General features: G+C 40.7%; 2 protein-coding genes across 6 annotated transcripts in view; one reads left to right on the top strand and one right to left on the bottom strand.

The window, feature by feature from the left end:
- dcun1d3.L (DCN1, defective in cullin neddylation 1, domain containing 3 L homeolog) overlaps positions 1–1,809 on the bottom strand; it is a 16,801-nt gene extending 14,992 nt beyond the window's left edge. The window contains 1 exon segment of one of the 3 annotated variants that reach the window (NM_001093115.1): positions 1,630–1,809. Coding sequence is in view for 1 of the 3 variants with exons in the window: in XM_041575655.1 (XP_041431589.1) it covers positions 1,630–1,643 (14 nt within the window). In the remaining 2 variants the exon portion in view is untranslated. 3 annotated transcript variants of the gene reach the window in all.
- On the top strand, positions 1,786–17,978 carry ankrd42.L (ankyrin repeat domain 42 L homeolog). Of its 3 annotated transcripts, none has more exons than XM_041575428.1 (12): positions 1,786–1,910; positions 3,100–3,263; positions 4,618–4,725; positions 5,530–5,649; positions 7,053–7,188; positions 8,142–8,342; positions 9,249–9,374; positions 10,308–10,413; positions 11,786–11,958; positions 12,936–13,062; positions 14,554–14,698; positions 17,537–17,978. In XM_041575428.1, the coding sequence occupies exons 3-12, from the start codon at positions 4,720–4,722 to the stop codon at positions 17,642–17,644; spliced, it is 1,248 nt and encodes a 415-aa protein (XP_041431362.1). In that variant the 5' UTR covers positions 1,786–1,910; positions 3,100–3,263; positions 4,618–4,719; the 3' UTR covers positions 17,645–17,978.

The following is a 17,978-nucleotide window of genomic DNA, read 5'->3' as shown; positions in this document are numbered from 1 at the left end:
TCACAGATCTGTAGCAAGGGAAATAATTGTGTCAGACTGTATTCTGGGACAAATTACTGCACCAGTCGAAAACAGTGGGCTCCAACCATTGTGACAAACGCTGATTAACACACACTAAACCTATTTAGCACCTATGTGTCACCATTTAGAGTCCACATTCATTGGGCACCAGCTATTGTTACTTGCTTTAGGAATAATGGGATTCTGCATGGGAAACAAAGATAATAGAAACCACCTAAATAATCAAGCAAACAAGGTAAAAACCCCAGGCATTTAAATGCTAACTGGTTCAGTCAATATTGTGGCCCTAATGTGCTCTTTATCAAGAGATATATACGTATTCATGCACTATTTAATTTACTACACTAACTCAGTACATACGGACCATTTATATGCTGAAATGTAATATTATATATATATATAAATACAGATCACAACAGTAGTCTGGGGAGCATAGAAATAATGGTAATAAATGTAAGTCTTGTGCCACAAATAATTGTATTATCAACACAATCTCCCAATCAAATTGAATTCAACATTCTTGTCCCTTTCATTACACCAGACAAACATGTCAGGACATGCCCCCGTCTCCTAAATTTGCAAGTTCCTTCTCCTGGATTTTAAAGGGTCTGTTTCTATCATACGGTTCTGAATCCCAAGTCATGAGTGTTAATTAAAGTCATGTAAAGTCTTTATTAAAAAATAACTTACTGAAACTCTGCTTGCACTCAGGCGACAGGCAAAAGGGCGACGATCCATCGTATGGCGCTCGATTTCTCCTCCATGCCTTCTAAAGGAGAAATCAAGTGCAGCACGGTGGGTCGTCGCTTTTTCTGAAGAGGAGCACATGCGGAGTTTCAGTAAGTTATTTTTAATAAAGACTTTGCGATCTTAAAGTTACATATGTCTTGGTGGTTTTTTTTTTCATTCTATACAAAGAATTTTTTTTAAAAAAAAAACATTGACGTTACTGGTCCTTTAAGCAAATCAATGCATGGTTTCTAGGGTAATTTGGACCCTAGCTACCAGATTGCTTAAGATGCAAATTGAAGACCCGCTGAACAAAAAGCGAAATAATTAAAAAAAACCTAAATAATAAAAAATGAAAACCAATTGCAAACTGTCTCAGAATATCACTTTCTACATCATACTAAAAGTTATCTCCAAGGTGAACAAACCCTTTAAGACCTGGCAACCCTGCTCAGAACACTGATCTGCTGCAACTCTTGCCAGTAATACTTCCTAAGCCCTTCCAACTCCCATTATCTAACCCCATCAGATGCCAGGGGAGCCGTGAGTTGTAGTTGAGCAGCTGTAGGATTAAGATCATAATCTAGAGCTGGTATGTTAGGCCAAACCATTACTGATACAATATGTGGGGGGGGGGGGTCAGAGCTGAAAATAAAGGAGAGAAGACCCTGGGGGTTACAATTATCACAAATAACCAGTGTGAACCCCCCACCCTCCAGCTGTGGTTGATCCCTGAGGAGCAGCAGTAGGACAATAGGGGGCTGCAGGTACAGACTGTGTATAATATATCAGTAGAAACACTACACTGTGCCTGCACTCACTCACATAAATAAATCAATATTATATACACATAAAAAGCCGGCCCCTCCGCCTGCTCACCATGACTGCCGCATCACTTCCTGCTTTGCCCCATTTCTGCTTCAGATATTCCCGGGGAGCCGGCAGCACATCACTCACTCGAGAGCCTGCGACGTCCGCACCTTTCATCAACCCCCCCTCCTTCCTTTCCTCCAGCCCTGCCGTGACGCTCCCGTTGCGACCGGCGCACTTCTAGCGACGTCACAGGCTAAACAAGGGCGAAAAGAAAAGTGACATCAGTGTTCTCACGGGGATCCGCCCACAGAGGTGGCTTGGTGTGGGCGTGGCGTGTTGCGGAAGAGGTAAGATATCGGCGCTGTCAGTGGCTGTGATGCGGCGCTGTCAGTGTTGCCAAGTTTAGCGCCAAATTGGGCTACTTTTAAAATGTAGTGGCGGGTTTTAAAAGTCCAAACCCGCCAATTTAAGGATTTGGGTTCGTTTTGGAGGTTGCCGCGGGTTTGGACTTTTAAAACCCGCCCAAGTTTTACAATGCAAATTGTACTAACGCAGCTCACTGGAGACGACGCAGCTGCGTCACGCTCACTAGACTCTGAGACTGCCGGGCTGCGCGCTGACGCCACCCACCACGTGGTAAACGTCTGTCAGACGGTCGCTGACGTCACGGCGCCGCCCCCTGTTTCTAAGTAACAGAAACGCGTCAGGAAAACATCCAGGCGCTTCAAACATGCCAACAATATCAGCTGCTGCTCCTCATGCCGGTAAGCGGAAGCTCCAATTAGAGACCCCGAGTATCAAGGGGGAATTATAGTTAGTCAGTAACATATCCGTTTATTGTCGAATAGAATTCTAATCTAAGCACCTTCCCTACATTCCACATTTTCCCTGGGTTTAAAGCTCGGTGTAAATGCTATTTTGAAGGGGTAAAATTAATTTTACGTATGTCACAGAATGGCTAATTCTTAGCAACTTTTCAATTGGCCTTCATTTTTTCTTTTTTTAATGATTTGCCTTTTTCTGACTCTTTCCAGTCTCAAATGGGGGGTCACTGACCCCATCTGAAAAACAAATCATCTGTAAGGCTACAAATGTATTGTCATTGTTACTTTTTATTCTCTTTCTATTCATATATTCAGTGATTGGTTGCTAGGGTAATTTGGACCCTAGCAACCAGATGGATGAAATTGCAAACTGCAGCGCTGCTTAATAAAAAGCTAAATAAGTCAAAAACCACGAATAATAAAAAATGAAACTCAATTGCAAATTATCTCAGAATATCACTCTCTACATCCTACTAAAAGTTAACTCAAAGGTGAACAACCCCTTTAACTGCTGGGATGCAGAAAGCTGCAGCTCATTTGAAGGGCCATAGGCTTCCCAGTCTCATTTGAGCAAACAACAGCAGAGCAGCCTTGCTTTATGGCAGGTAATCTAGCTATACCCTGCGGTCAGAGTCACTCTGTACATTATACTGAAAGTTCCTCTATATATATCATTAGATCTTTCTAAAGTGAGTACAATGTCTCCCAGCAGGGCTTCCAAAAAAGAGAGTATACGGCAGCATCCATGACGCAGTCAGAGGAGGAGACGTGGAGCAACTCGCTGCCATTGTGGAAAGAGGAACTGACATTAATGATCCGGATCCACAGCACAAATTCACTCCGCTTCACTGGGCTGCACACTCGGGAAGCCTGGAGGTTAGAAAGTTTCCCTTTATTTGAATGTAGAAAGAAATCCAAAGGCAACACACATACATGTTCTAGTACACACTGTGACGGCTCCAGGTCTGTATGTGGGCAGATATCATGGCTAGTAGTGATGTGCGGGTCGAGAAATTCTCGACCCGCGCCGGACCCTAAACTGCCCCCTCCAAATTCGCACCTGGCCCTCTATTTCCCCCCTATTTATAGACCCACGCCTGTCTATAAATTTAGGCACCCGAAGCCAGTCCCGAAGATTTGGTGCAGGAGTCGGGTCTCGGGCCGGCCCGCACATCACTAATGGCTAGCACAGCTTCCCTAATCTGAGAGCAGAACATTAAAGGGGAACTATTGCAAAAGTTAAGATAGAATCTAAGAATCCTCATACTGAAATAAGATACTTTTTAAATACAATCAATTAAAAATTCTAAACTGTTTCTGAAATAATCAAGTTTATCTTCACTATTACTCTCTCAGCATCTCAGCTCTAATACAAAAGGCAAAAGGAGCCCCCCCTATAAGATATATTAGATCTAACTGTCCGTGAATATCTGACACCCAACTGCTGCATGAAGAGAAACAGATGCTGAGAGAGGAATAGTGAAAATAAACTTGATTATTTCAGTGCCATGAATCTTATAATAGATTTTCATTTTCTAAATAGTTCCACTTTCAGTTAAATTCAAGCTTTACTCCAGGTCATCAGAAGTAATATTTGCAGAAGACAACATGCAACGTCAAATATAAGAGAACAAAACTAGTTTGTATTCCTCATATGCTGCATAAACTATAGCTGTGTCTTAAACTATAATTCCGTAATGTCAACCTTCCACATCTAATCAGCCCAAGATCAATATGTAGTGTAGGATTTTCCAACTGTTGCATGAAGAGAGAATGAAGAGGAATAGTGAACATAAACTTGATTATTTCAGGAACAATGCAGACTATTTAATTGATTATATTTAGAAAGTTTCGTATATGAGTATGATGAAGCTTATATTAAATTTTCATAGTTCCCCTTTAATATTACTAGGTGTTCTCCACCAGCTATTACTGATCTACAGTACGTAGCACCCCCATAGCCTTCAGCTTTCAAGATGCTGGGAGTTGTAGTCCACAGTTGAGGCGACCTCACTTTGGAAATACGTGACTGCAATAAAATTGTTCCAAGGTCATGGGCACATGTTCACAGTTGCCAGAAAGTGGTAACAGCCAATCAGCAGTTAGATTGTGTGGGGAGCGCATGTTTTGATTGACTGTATGCTGGTTACACACAGAGACAAAGTCAGTTGGTTTGGTGCCAGTTTCTGCATTATTGTAGAGTCTAAAGAAACACATATTTCCCTTCTAGTGTCTTCACTGGCTGCTGTGGCACGGAGCAAACATCAGAGATGTCACCACAAGAGGATGGACAGCGGCTCATTTGGCAGCAATTAGAGGGCAAGATGCCTGTATGCAGGTACCAAGTGAAAGCAAATGGATTCATGTATGAGCGTTCACCAAGGGGGTGGGGCTTAATCCGCATGCATACTCACATACACACATACTCACATACTCACATACACACATACTCACATACTCACATACACACATACTCACATACTCACATACTCTCACATAAACACATACTCTCACATACACACATACTCACATACTCTCACATAAACACATACTCTCACATACACACATACTCACATACTCTCACATAAACACATACTCTCACATACACACATACTCTCACATACACACATACTCTCACATACACACATACTCTCACATACTCTCACATACTCTCACATACTCTCACATACTCTCACATACTCTCACATACTCTCACATACTCTCACATACTCTCACATACTCTCACATACACTCACATACACTCACATACACTCACATACACTCACATACACACATACTCACATACATACACACATACATACATACATACATACATACATACACACATATGCTCACATACACACATACGCTCACATACACACATACGCTCACATACACACATACGCTCACATACACACATACGCTCACATACACACATACGCTCACATACGCTCACATACGCTCACATACGCTCACATACGCTCACATACGCTCACATACGCTCACATACGCTCACATACACACATACGCTCACATACACACATACGCTCACATACACACATTCATGCATACTCACATACACACAGACCAGGAGGTTACCTATTGCTGCACAGCTAAGTCTTTCTGTTCAATGTTGCTGCAGGCTTTGATTGTGAACGGAGCAGATCTCTCAGCTAAAGACGACCGAAACTGTTGCCCCGCCCACCTGGCTGCAGCACATGGGCATTCCTTTACTTTACAGTCTATTCTCCGGAGTGGCGTGGTGAGTACTGAGTGGGGTTCTATATGTCACATAGTGTCCCACAGTTACAGCCACAGATACAGCCCCTTTCACTGACTCCATCCATACACTATCCTATACTTTCCCCCTGACCCTATCTTTTTGTATTACTCACACTACCACCGCCTTGCCTTACTCTAAACACTATCCTACAGTTTCTGCCCCTTCTCTGATACATGTATGGAATCCATTATCCGGAAACTAATTATCCAGAAAGCTCTGAATTATGGAAAGGCCGTCTCCCATAGACTCCATTATAATCAAATAAGCTAAAATGCTTTTTCTATGTAATAATAATAAAACAGTAGCTTGCACTTGATCCCAACTAAGATATAATTAATCCTTATTGGAAGCAAAACCAGCCTATTGGATTTATTTAATGTTTACATGATTTTCTAGTAGACTTAAGGTATGAAAATCCAAATTAAGGAAAGACCCCTTATCCGGAAGCCCCCAGGTCCTGAGCATTCTGGATAACAGATCCCATACCTGTACTATCTTGCCTTACCATATGCATTACCCTATAGTTTCCAACTTTTCTGCCCACTGCATCTTTCCTTACTATACACACTATCCCAACCTTTTCTGCTGATGTCAACTTGCCTCACCATATGCATTATCCCATAGTTATTTCCCCATTTAAAAAGAGAACTAAACCCTAAAACGAATGTCTAAAAATGCCATATTTTATATAGTGAACTTATTGCACCAGCCTTAAGTTTCAGCTTGTCAATAGCAGCAATGATCCAGGACTTAAAATTGCACTGGTTTCTTTGCTGCCATTTAGTAATTATCCATATTAATTACTAATCAGCCTTATATTGTGACATTTCTATTCTATGTGTACTGTATATTGTAAGTGGGTCCCTAAGCTCAGTAAGTGACAGCAGCACAGAGCATGGGCAGTGAATCAGCAGAAAAGAAGATGGGGAGCTACTGGGGCATCTTTTGATATACAGATCTTAACTGCTAAAGGGCTGTGATTGCCTTGGGCTGGTACAGAAGCCTAAAACATCATATACAACATTTCTACCTACTTCTTTAGTTAGGCTTTAGCTCTCCTTTAAGTTACTGTACATTAGACACTATACCACAGCAACATCTTGCCATAAGATAACAGTATTTTACAGTCACAGCCCCTTGCCCTGACAGCCCTATACTATACACATTAACCCGTATTTATAGTCCCTACCCTAACAACATTTTGCCTTACTGTATGCACTATCCCATACCTGCAAGACCCTAGAAAGAAAAGAGATGAATCTCTGTGGCCCTATGTACTTTCCTTGTATTTATTTTACATGCAGCCATTGCTTTGTGGAGCCTCTAGAGGTCACTGCTGAGCATGCCTTTTAATTGCAGCTCTAACTCTATGATATTGGCAGGACATTAACTGCAGTGACAGGACTGGGTGGAAGCCGGTTCACTATGCTGCATTCCATGGGAGACTTGGGTGCTTGCAGCTGCTTTTCCGTTGGGGAGCAACTTTAGAAGATTCTGATGTGAATGGAAACATTCCAGGTAATGTGACAGCAACAGAACTGTATTACCTGTAATATATGGGCATTGTCATTGGCAGATACATTCGATGGTTTCAAGAAAGGTCTGGATGCCTTTTTAAATGTGAGAAAACCCGAAGAGGTACATTTATCAAAGGTCAAATTTAGAATTCATGTGCGTTTTTAAAAACTCCCCTAAACTCGAAATTTGACCAATGGAAATTTATTATAATAAATTATAATAAATTAAATTGACCCAAAAACTCGAATCGAATTCGATTTGAATTGAAAAAACTCGATTCGATTTTTTTCCCCCTGAAAAAAACTCGAATGTCAGAAAGGCTGCAAACAACTCCAAATTGAGCCCTGGACATCTCCCATTGACTTTAACAGCACTTCGTCGGGTTTTAGGTGGCGAATAGTCGAATTCGAGTTTTTAAAGGCCAGAGTATGATGATGATGAGTATTTTTTAAAAAATCTAATTTGAATAACTCCCTAGTTGAATTTGACAATTTTAGCCATAAAAAAACGAGAAGATTCGAATTTGAAATTCGAATTTTCAATTTGACCCTTGATAAATCTGCCCCCAAGTCTTTGAGATTAGCTCTTTGTGCAAAGTTGTTCCAGGGACTGGTCCAATTGCCTTCTCTGGAGTCAGGAAGGATTTTTTTCCCACTCTGAGTCTAATTGGAGAGACTTCAGATGTTTATTATTTTTTGGCTTCCTCTGAATCAACTATTGGTTAGGCAAAAAGGTTAAACTTGATGGATTTTTTCAACTTCATGTACTATATTACTGTATTACCATACATTTGGCCTCCACACCAACCAAGTGGATGTTTATATTGATAGCTAAAGATAGCAATGTGTTTTTCTGAACATGTCTGCAGCTACACAGGGTGAATGTAATAACAAAAGGGTGAATAATGGGGTGCTTGTAAGCTGGCCATTAATACTATGTTTATTGTGTTAAAGCTCATCTGGCTGCTATGGAAGGGCACCTTCACTGCCTCAAGTTTCTGGTGAGTAAAGCCAGCAGTGTGACGGGGGTTTTGGAAGCAACGAACATGAACGGAGAGACTTCAAAAGACTTGGCACAGAAGCTCTATAAGGACAAGGTTGTTCAATATATAGATGGCTTGGAATATGAACGGGACCATCCAGAAGAAAATGAAAGTAAGTGTATTGCTAAATAGCCTTGTGCTCTACATCTGCTCCCAAACTTCCATTGTTTGTACAGAGGATATTACAGCACAATTCAGCAGGAACAGCCCCTAAGTTTGCTCATAGTCTGTACAGAGAGATCCCATAAAACTAGGACAGCATAGGTATTCCTCTGTACTAAGCACAATTCAGCAGGAAAAGTCCCCTGAGTTTGCTCATAGCCTGTACAGAGAGATCCCATAAAACTATGACAGCATAGGTATTCCCCTGTACTAAGCACAATTCAGCAGGAACAGTCCCCTAAGTTTGCTCATAGCCAGACAGATGGATACCATAAACTATGGCAGCATAGGTATTCCCCTGTACTAATCACAATTCAGCAGGAACAGCCCCCTAAATTTGCTCATAGCCTGTACAGAGAGATACCATAAAACTATGACAGCATAGGTATTCCCCTGTACTAAACACAATTCAGCAGGAACAGTCCCCTAAATTTGCTCATAGCCTGTACAGATGGATACCATAAACTACAGCAGCATAGGTATTCCCCTGTACTAAGCACAATTCTGCAGGAACTGCCCCCTAAGTTTGCTCATAGTCTGTACAGAGAGATACCATAAAATTATGGCAGCATAGGTATTCCTCTGTACTAAGCACAATTCAGCAGGAACAGCCCCTATGTTTGCTCATAGTCTGTACAGAGAGATCCCATAAAACTATGACAGCATAGGTATTCCTCTGTTTTAAGCACAATTCAGCAGGAACAGCCCCTACGTTTGATCATAGTCTGTACAGAGAGTGCCCATAAAACTATGGCAGCATAGGTATTCCCCTGTACTAAGCACAATTCAGAAAACATTATTAGGATACATTATTAAGAAAATCTTGTGTAGGTTTAACTTGTTTTCTATTTGCTAGACTTGGCTTTCCCTGCACATGTGGCTGCCTATAAAGGTGATCTAGTGACCCTTCGGAAACTGGTAGAGAGTGGAATTATCAATATTAATGAGCGAGATGACAAGGGGGCCACCCCGTTGCACAAAGGTAATTATAAAACATAGAGATGGACTAAGCCCATGTTGGGTCCCTTAGGTCTGTTATTTGGGTTCCACTGTGTAAGCAGAATCTCAAAGGTATTTAAGTCTTTGCAGTCCAAACCCCACACTGTGTTTATGCTGCTGTGTATGTTGTACTGATACTGAACACTGGGTGGAACCATCACTCCTCAGATCTTGCCTCTATCTGTAAAGATCTCTAGAAGTCTATCTAAAGAACTATAAAACATTTATGCTTGCCCCTTTATTTACAATGGTGAAGTGTACATTTAGAGGCCCATTTATCAAAGGTCGAATTTCAAATTCATATGAGTTTTTAAAAACTCTCCTAAACTCCCATACATTCAAAATTTGAAATATCGAACTGTATTAATGTAATTTAATTTTTAAAACTCTGATGCATTAAATTGATCCTAAAACTCAAATCGAATTTGAATTGAATTGAATTTGAATTTTAAAAACTTGTTTCTAATTTTTTTCTCTGAAAAAAACCTCAAATGTCAGGAAGGCTGCAAATAGCTCCAAATTGATCCCTGGACGTCTCCCATTGACTCACACAGCAATTAGACAGGTTTTAGGTGATAAATAGTCGAATTCTAATTCTTAAAGGGCCAGAGTATGATAAATCTTGAAAATCGATTTTGAATTTTTAAATATACTCGAATAGAATCTGAATAACTCCCTAGTCAGACAATATAAACACCAGCTCTTCCATCAGCTCCTACGCCAACACACCTGCGTCCTCTCACAAAAACCTGGACACACAGACTGATATAGAGAAACAGTTGCATATTGACCGGAATTCTCTGTGGTCTGGGGAAATTTGACAGTTTTGACCATAACAAAATTCGAAAATCTGCCTCCTATTGTTTCTCTTAAGTTAATGAAAGGCATAAGGACTAACCAAGCAGTGTTTCCCCAGCCGCAGGACAGGGCCAGCTAGAATGCTTGCAGTGGCTACTGGAGATGGGAGCAGATTACAACATAACCAACGAAGCAGGGGAGACCCCAAAAGATGTAGCCAAACGGTAACACTCTATCTCATGTATATATCTTTGGTTTCTATGACTTGAGTCAGGATATAAGCCTACAACTTCCTTGGATCTATTGCTGCCTTTAGCTCTCTTGTGCTCTCATCCATCATGTTTAGTATTCTTGAATTGGAACATTACAGTCTCAATAGGGTTCAGTTAACCTCTGAACTGTTGTGTTTCAGTGGATTAAGCCTGGTGACTTGCCTGCAAAGGGTAAATAGTATTGCAGAGGAAACTACATAAAAATGGGATGCGCTCATTGTCAGACTGGCCCACTGGCATACCAAGTGTCAGTGGGCCCTCATGCTTCTAACCATTTGGCCTGTTTCATGGTCATTACCTACTTTTGTAGACTAAATAGATAAATAATAATAAATAATAGAATAGAAAGAAAAGAGACTTGAAAAATAGAGGTTGAGTGATGTGAGGAAGAGAAGAAATAGTTTGGAGAACGGGCCCCTGGACTAGCGCTTTCTGGTGGGGCCCTGGCATCCCAGTCCGACACTGGATGCACTTCCAAGAGTTCGTCCGTTCCTTAGAAGAGAAAGTGTGCCTAATTGTGTATTATTCCTTTAGTAAATAGCCGTATTTAGAATCAAATCTACTCTCATTCGGTCAGGATAGTAACTGCGTCTGTCTATTAAAGGAACAGTTCTGTGTAAAAATAAAAACTGGCTAAATGGATAGGCTGTGCAAAACAAAAAATGTATCTAATATAGTTGGTTAGCCAAAAATGTAATGTATAAAGGCTGGAGTGACTGGATGTGTAACATAATAGCCAGAACACTACTTCCTGCTTTTCAGCTCTCTTGCTTTCCACTGATTGGTTACAAGGCAGTAACCAATTAGAGATTTGAGGGGGGGCCACATGGGACATAACTGTTGCTTTTGAATCTAAGCTGAATGTTGAGGATTAATTGCAGACTCACTGATCAGTTATGTCCCATGTGGGCCCCCTTATAGTCGCTGACTAACTCAGATTTATAGAGCTGAAAAGCAGCTAGTGTTCTCTTCTGTTATGTTAGACATTCACTCACTCCATAAAGAAAATCGAAAATCTGAGGTTCGTCTGTCTATTGCATTTCTTCCCAGGTGAATTGCCTGTTCATTAGTCTCCTGTGCACCCTGTCACCCCACTTTCCTAATATATGGCAATGCTACAGAAAAGGGAAAGGTGGTATAGGCTTCTAGTTGACTGCAGGCAGCAGCTCTGTATGAGTAATTAAATCAACACAAGTTCATTAGTTAATAAACTTAGGGTCAAATATTATTATTCATGGTTCACTACACACCTATAGGGAAAAAAATGTTTCTCATACAATATAGAACTGTTGCTACCAAGAAATATTTTATTTCTGTTGTCCAGTTTTGCCCAGTTGGCTGCTGTGAAGCTCCTAGAAGGGAGTGCAGCAGGAGGAGACTCTGATGAAGAATTAAATGACGATGATCCAGCTTACTTTGAGCGGCACGGAGTGGAGGGTAGCACCGATCACCCTGACTATTTAAACCTAAGTGAGTCGGAGAAGAAACAAGCACGAGGTATGTTCTTTTTGCAGTTGTCCTGTTCCTCATACACTATGTTTCATTACTAGTAAAGCAGCCATATTTCTTACATGCCCAATCCAGTGTTTGCGTAGATTAGATGAATTCTGGACAAGTCATAGTGGAGCAGATGCCACAAGAGCTCAGAGAACAATATGATCTGAGCTGTGTGATGGGGATACTTTTTAACCCTGAGTGCAAATTAGATTAGACACATTAGACACACAGATAAATGGATAAATGCATTACATCTGTACAATATTCATTAAACCATGACTGGTGTGTGTGTGTGTGTATATAAAACTGAAGGAACCCAGTAAACAGCCTACATATATATACCATTTATATAAGTTGGGCATATCTTCCCCACCCAAGCCACATCATTTGTACTGCATATACCCCCTCCCTTTGCCAGCGCCATCACATTTTTCTAAAGCAAATAGCAGCTTTCACCGGGCGGCCATTCAAACACATCATCGGTAACATTCAAACATGTATGCTGTAAAGTTCATGCAATGCAGAATGCAGGGTTACACAGGCACAACATACTTTGATAAAAAGTTCTGCTGGGGTTGAGCAGTATAATGGTTAAGCTGAGCTCAGGAGGGGTGGTTAGGAGAAAAAAATAGGATCAGACAGCTAGAGTTTCTATGGGAACCAGCAATGCTATCTCTTCATTGGTTGTTAGACTGGAGGGTGTGTTTAGTAATCTGAGCTGAGAAGAACTGAGCATGCTCATGAGCCAACAGCCATAATAAATTCCTGAGGGAGGGGGCTGAGTGTGTTAGAGGAGGAGAAGGAATTCTAAGTGAATAAGGGGATGCCACAGCCTTACTGTTAACCTTTTAACAACCACAGAGGCAGGTATCTGAAGATTTCAAATGGGCTGTTCACTGTTTAATCTTCTTGTATAACCCATGTTCTGAAAGGCACCTGGGTGAATGGGCTGCCCTGACACATTTTTTTCCTTACAGAGCGGGCATACAAAAGAATAAAAGATGTTGAGAAGCTCATGGAAGTTGCAAAAGGCAATTACAAACAGCTTGGTGGAATCCTAGAGGAAGACAACCAAAGGAAAAGCGAACAGAAGGAATATGAACGGTATAACTTTAAACCTTCCCTTAGCAGCCCATGTCATTCTGTTTTCTGCTCTTACCTTATACCGAAGAAATAAATACTGAAAAAAATACTGATTTTTTTTTCTTTTCTTTTTTAAAAGAAGGGTACCCACAATTCATGATTTTAATCCAGGCTTTAAAAGTTGTCACCAGCAGCTCCCCTGTCTTGGATCTTGTTAGATTTTAATGCTCCATGTGCTCTGAGCTGCTGCTGAGAAGCTAAACGTTGGGGTCCTGGACTGTTATCAAAATTTGAGCAGAAAGTGAGGTCAAATCTGTCACAGAAGCTGATACTACAGGGCTAATTATTCATTCAGATGCAGAATGCACTGTTTTCAAAGCTGTCGTGTAATATAAATCTAAATTAATAACCAACTGCCTGCTGTAATACATACGTATATATTGAGAGTAGGTCCCTAAGCTCAGGTAAGTGACAGCAGCCCAGAGAATGTGCAGTGAATTGGCTGAAAAGAAGATGGGGTGCTACAGATTTTAGAGACAAATCTAAGCACAAATATATCTATTTCCTATAGTAAACTTACCAAAGTGAAGCAGTGGCCCAGGTGCTCCTGCCCCAGTCCCTCAGCTCGGGGGAGCGGTCAATACGTATAGAATAATAGAAGGTATAGGGCACTCTGAAATCCACATGCAGTTCAGACCGAAAATATTTGTTAAAAAAAGTAGAAAAAAACTTTATTTAGACAAGTATTAAGCTTTATGTGTTTTATGTCCATCTGACACTTAGGGACAGATTTATTAAGGGTCGAATTGAAAATTCTAATTCGAAATTTTTTTATGGTCAAAACTGTCAAATTCGACTAGGGAGTTATTCAAATTTGATTTTTGAGATTTATCATACTCTGGCCCTTTAAGTATTTGCATTAGACTATTCACCACCTAAAACCTGCCGAATTGCTGTTTGAGTCAATAGGAGAGGTCCAGGGATCAATTTGGAGCTATTTGCAGCCTTCCTGATCATTCAAGTTTTTTGAATTCGATTCGAGTTTTCAGTTCGAATCAATTCAAAGGAAATGGTGCAAAACGCCAATTTTAGCACTACTTCAATGTAATAAATCCTATAACATTGACAAAAATAATAATAAAGAGGAGGAAATATACTCACAGTTCACCCCAGTCTATGGGTACATGTATATGGAGCAAGAACAGAAATTGTTTTCTCCAAAAATAATCCAATTAACATAATTAGTTTTCATGACATTAGCAGTTTAGAACTAATAGTTTTTTGTAACAAAACCAAGTTTAATTCTGTATTCGGGATGAATTCGGGTGAATATTGAATTATGCGTTCCTTATCCTTTAAATCATTTTTGCACTTGAATGCTTTCATGTTTCCAGTAACTCCCATTAGCATCAGGAATTCCAAGGGTGTTAGTAATCAGTTCTGAGCTGAGTACTAACACTGATAGAAAGTGAAGGTGCTGAGCAATCTGTTCTGTCTCTTCTGTTTCTGCAGTAAGATCAAAGAACTAGAGGGACAGTTAGAATATGAACGCTTACGCAGAGAGAAGATGGAACTCCAGCTGGATGAGTACAGAGTGGAGATTGCTCACCTCAACAAGAGTCTAGAAAAGATGAGGCCCCCCTCAAGCCTCTCCACTGTGAGTACACTGTATATTATTGTTCTGAGCTACATAGCTAGTCATGAATGCACTACCCACTCCCGAGTTTGCCCCCGGCCCTTAGCTGCCCAATAACAAGAAGGAACCAAAAGAAACAATATAGCAGCTGCAATAAGACACAGTCCAGCCATGCTGTTAAAATGATACTGTCATGGGAAAACATGTTTTTTTCAAAACACATCAGTTAATAGTGCTGCGCCAGCAGAATTCTGCACTGAAGTTCATTTCTCAAAAGAGCAAACAGATTTTTTGTTTATATTTAATTTTGAAATTCTACATAGGGCTAGACATATTGGCAGTTTCCCAGCTGCCCCAGTCATGTGACTTGTACTCTGATAAACTTCAGTCACTCTTTACTGCCGTACTGCAAGTTGGAGTGATCTCACCCCCCAGCAGCCTAACAACAGAACAATAGGAAGGTAGCCAGATAGCAGCTCCCTAACAACTGCCTGCTAGATCTAAGAACAACACTCAATAATAAAAGCCAAGTCCCACAAACACATTCAGTTACATTGAGTAGGAGAAATAAAAGTTTGCCAGAAAGTATTTCCATCCTAAAGTGCACAAGTCACATAACTGGGGGCAGCTGGGAAACTGACAATATGTCTAGCCCCATGTCAGATTTCAAAATTTAATATAAAAAAAATCTGTTTGCTCTTTTGAGAATTGGATTTCAGTGCAGAATTCTGCTGGAGCAGCACTATTAACTGATGTGTTTAAAAAAAAAAAAAAAACATGTTTTCCCATGACAGTATCCCTTCAAGTTGATTTTGTTGCATATTATTGTTGCTGTTGCACAGCTAAATTGTGTAGTATTAATCCTGCAGTACAGACATAATAGGGCTTGTTGTTGCCCCACCCAGGGTGCAAAGTGCAAAAAAAGCCCACAATCTGCCAGTTTTTGCACCTTGGCCATTGCATGGGTTCAATGAGCAGATTGCTCCAGGCGTCTTTGCACTGCACTTTGAATCAAACACGGCAGCTGGATTGTGTCTTATTGTACAGAATTAATGCTACAGCTGTGAACAATTGCACATTGTATGGCATAAATAATTATCCCTAAAGCCATGGCAACTTCAATATACACTTAAAACAGCGGCACTTTCCATAGATTTTCCCCCCTCTTCATTAAAGGACCAGTAACATAAAAAATTTTTTTTAAAAATTTGTTCTTCTAGAACAAAAAAAACACAAAGACAAATGAAACTTTAAAATCACTAAGTCTTTATTAAGAAATAAGCTTGCGCTCCTCTTCAGAAAAGGCACAGCGACGATCCATTGTGCGGTGCTCGATTGCAGGAAGGCAGGGAGGAGACATCGAGCTCTACCCATGTGCTGGAGTTTTTATTGCTTTCTATGTAGTACAGTTCAAGCCAGATAGCTTTAAGCAGGGGTTGGATGGTGTTTAGCAAGTGAAGGAATACGGGGTTATGGAAGATAGCTCATACTACAAGTTGATCCCATTGGCTTCAGATGTTATTTTTTGCCTTCCTCTGGATCAACTGGCAGTTAGGCAGATTATGTATAGAGTAAGGTTGAACTTGATGGACATATGTCTTTTTTTAACTTAACTGTCTATATCAGGTCAGCTACCGTGGGTGAATCCTCAAACCTAAGGAGCACCAGATTTCAGCCAATGAGAACAGGGTCAGATTTACATAGAGGGCACCCCTAGGCCCGCTGTTATTTGTCGTCCCTGTCCCCTCCCGTTTATTTGTTAATCATTGGGACCAGAGCAATGGGGATTGGCGCATGGGAGATTTAAAAAACATCTTCTGCTCATCCCCAGTGTGGGTGTGGTTGGGCAACTTGCCGCCCCCTAAAATCCTGCCGCCCTAGGCCCGGGCCTTGGTGGCCTCTCCACAAATCCTGAATGAGAAACGCTGATCTCTTGCTCCTTCCATGAGATCCTCTGCACTCAACCCATTATCAATATATTAAGGACATTCAACTATTTTGCTACTAAACATGCCTTCCCCTTTACTCAAAACAGGGATTGTTTGTCCATAGATTGCAATATATTTAAGCTGGCCAACTACGTCACAGTCATCCCCGATATGGCCAGTCTTACACTCAAATTGCATCTCATTCATTAAGAAATCTATTGCAATATATGGACAAACAATCCCTATTTTGTGTAAAGGGGAAGGCTCGTTTAGCAGCTTAAGGCACAAAATGGTTCAATGTCCTTAATATATTGATAATGGGTTGAGTGCAGAGGACTCTTGTATTTGTCTATATGAATTTTGTGGTCACAGCCTCATTGCACTCCCGCTTAATGGGATACTGTGATGGGAAAAATATTTTTTCAAAATGAATCAGTTAATAGTGCTGCTCCACTATTTTTGAAATCTATTTTTGAAATCTGACATGGGGCTAGACATATTGTCAATTTTCCAGCTGCTCCTGGTCATGTGACTTGTGCTCTGATAAACTTCATTTACATTGAGAAGGAAAAACAGCAGCCTGCCAGAAAGCATTTCTCTCCTAAAGTGCAGGCACGAGTCACATGTCAGATTTCAAAATTGAATATAAAAAAAATCTGTTTGCTCTTTTGAGAAATGGATTCCAGTGCAGAATTCTGCTGGAGCAGCACTATTAACTGATTCATTTTGGGAAAAATTTTTTTTTTTTCCCATGACAGTATCCCTTTAATGTTTTTAAAAATGAGTGGTGAGCACAACTTTCCCTTGTTTGCTCTTGCTCTTTCCATACTCGCATTGTTTATAAAGAGGGTTAATTGTCTCTTGCTATTTCCATCTGTGGCTGCTTGACCCGTGAAGCATGACGTTTTGCCTCGCTTTGTCATTTCTCCAGGGGGAAAAGCTGTCCGATGTTTATAAAGAAAAGAAGAAGATGAAGAAGAAAGCAACGCAGCCGTCAAATCCCGGTGGGGTCTTTGTGAGAAGAGTTAGTGGGAAATAACAGAGCTGCTCACATACTCTGACCGTACAGAAATTAGTATTAGCCAATCAATCTCCAGTCCCCATTAACAGGCACAATGTGCTGAGATCTGTACTGTCAGGCTATTCCCTGCACTGCTGTTTCTGACTACTTGTACCATAAAATCAATGTTTCAGCAGTCAGGCCTGCTCAAGTCAAAACTCCACTTCCCACCATCCCCTGCACACTATTAGTCTGTTAATCACAGAACGTGCAAAGAATTGTGGGAACTGGTGTCCTGGCCGTCTCCTGGCTCCTGCTATGTTATGGTTGAACAATGAAAAGTGGGAAATTAAATTTGCTTTCATTATTCAAA

Source organism: Xenopus laevis, chromosome 9_10L, assembly GCF_017654675.1.
Source record: "Xenopus laevis strain J_2021 chromosome 9_10L, Xenopus_laevis_v10.1, whole genome shotgun sequence".
NCBI lineage: Eukaryota > Metazoa > Chordata > Amphibia > Anura > Pipidae > Xenopus > Xenopus laevis.
The sequence above is the reverse complement of the archived record's forward strand: the minus strand, read 5'-3'. Positions and strand labels throughout refer to the sequence as shown.

Coding starts and splice junctions, on each gene's coding strand:
- ankrd42.L (XM_018233899.2), top strand. CDS start 2,294: ATGCCAACAATATCAGCTGCTGCTCCTCATGCCG. Junction 2,328..3,096: donor AGCTGCTGCTCCTCATGCCG/GTAAGCGGAAGC, acceptor AATGTCTCCCAG/CAGGGCTTCCAAAAAAGAGA. Junction 5,650..7,052: donor CTATTCTCCGGAGTGGCGTG/GTGAGTACTGAG, acceptor TGATATTGGCAG/GACATTAACTGCAGTGACAG.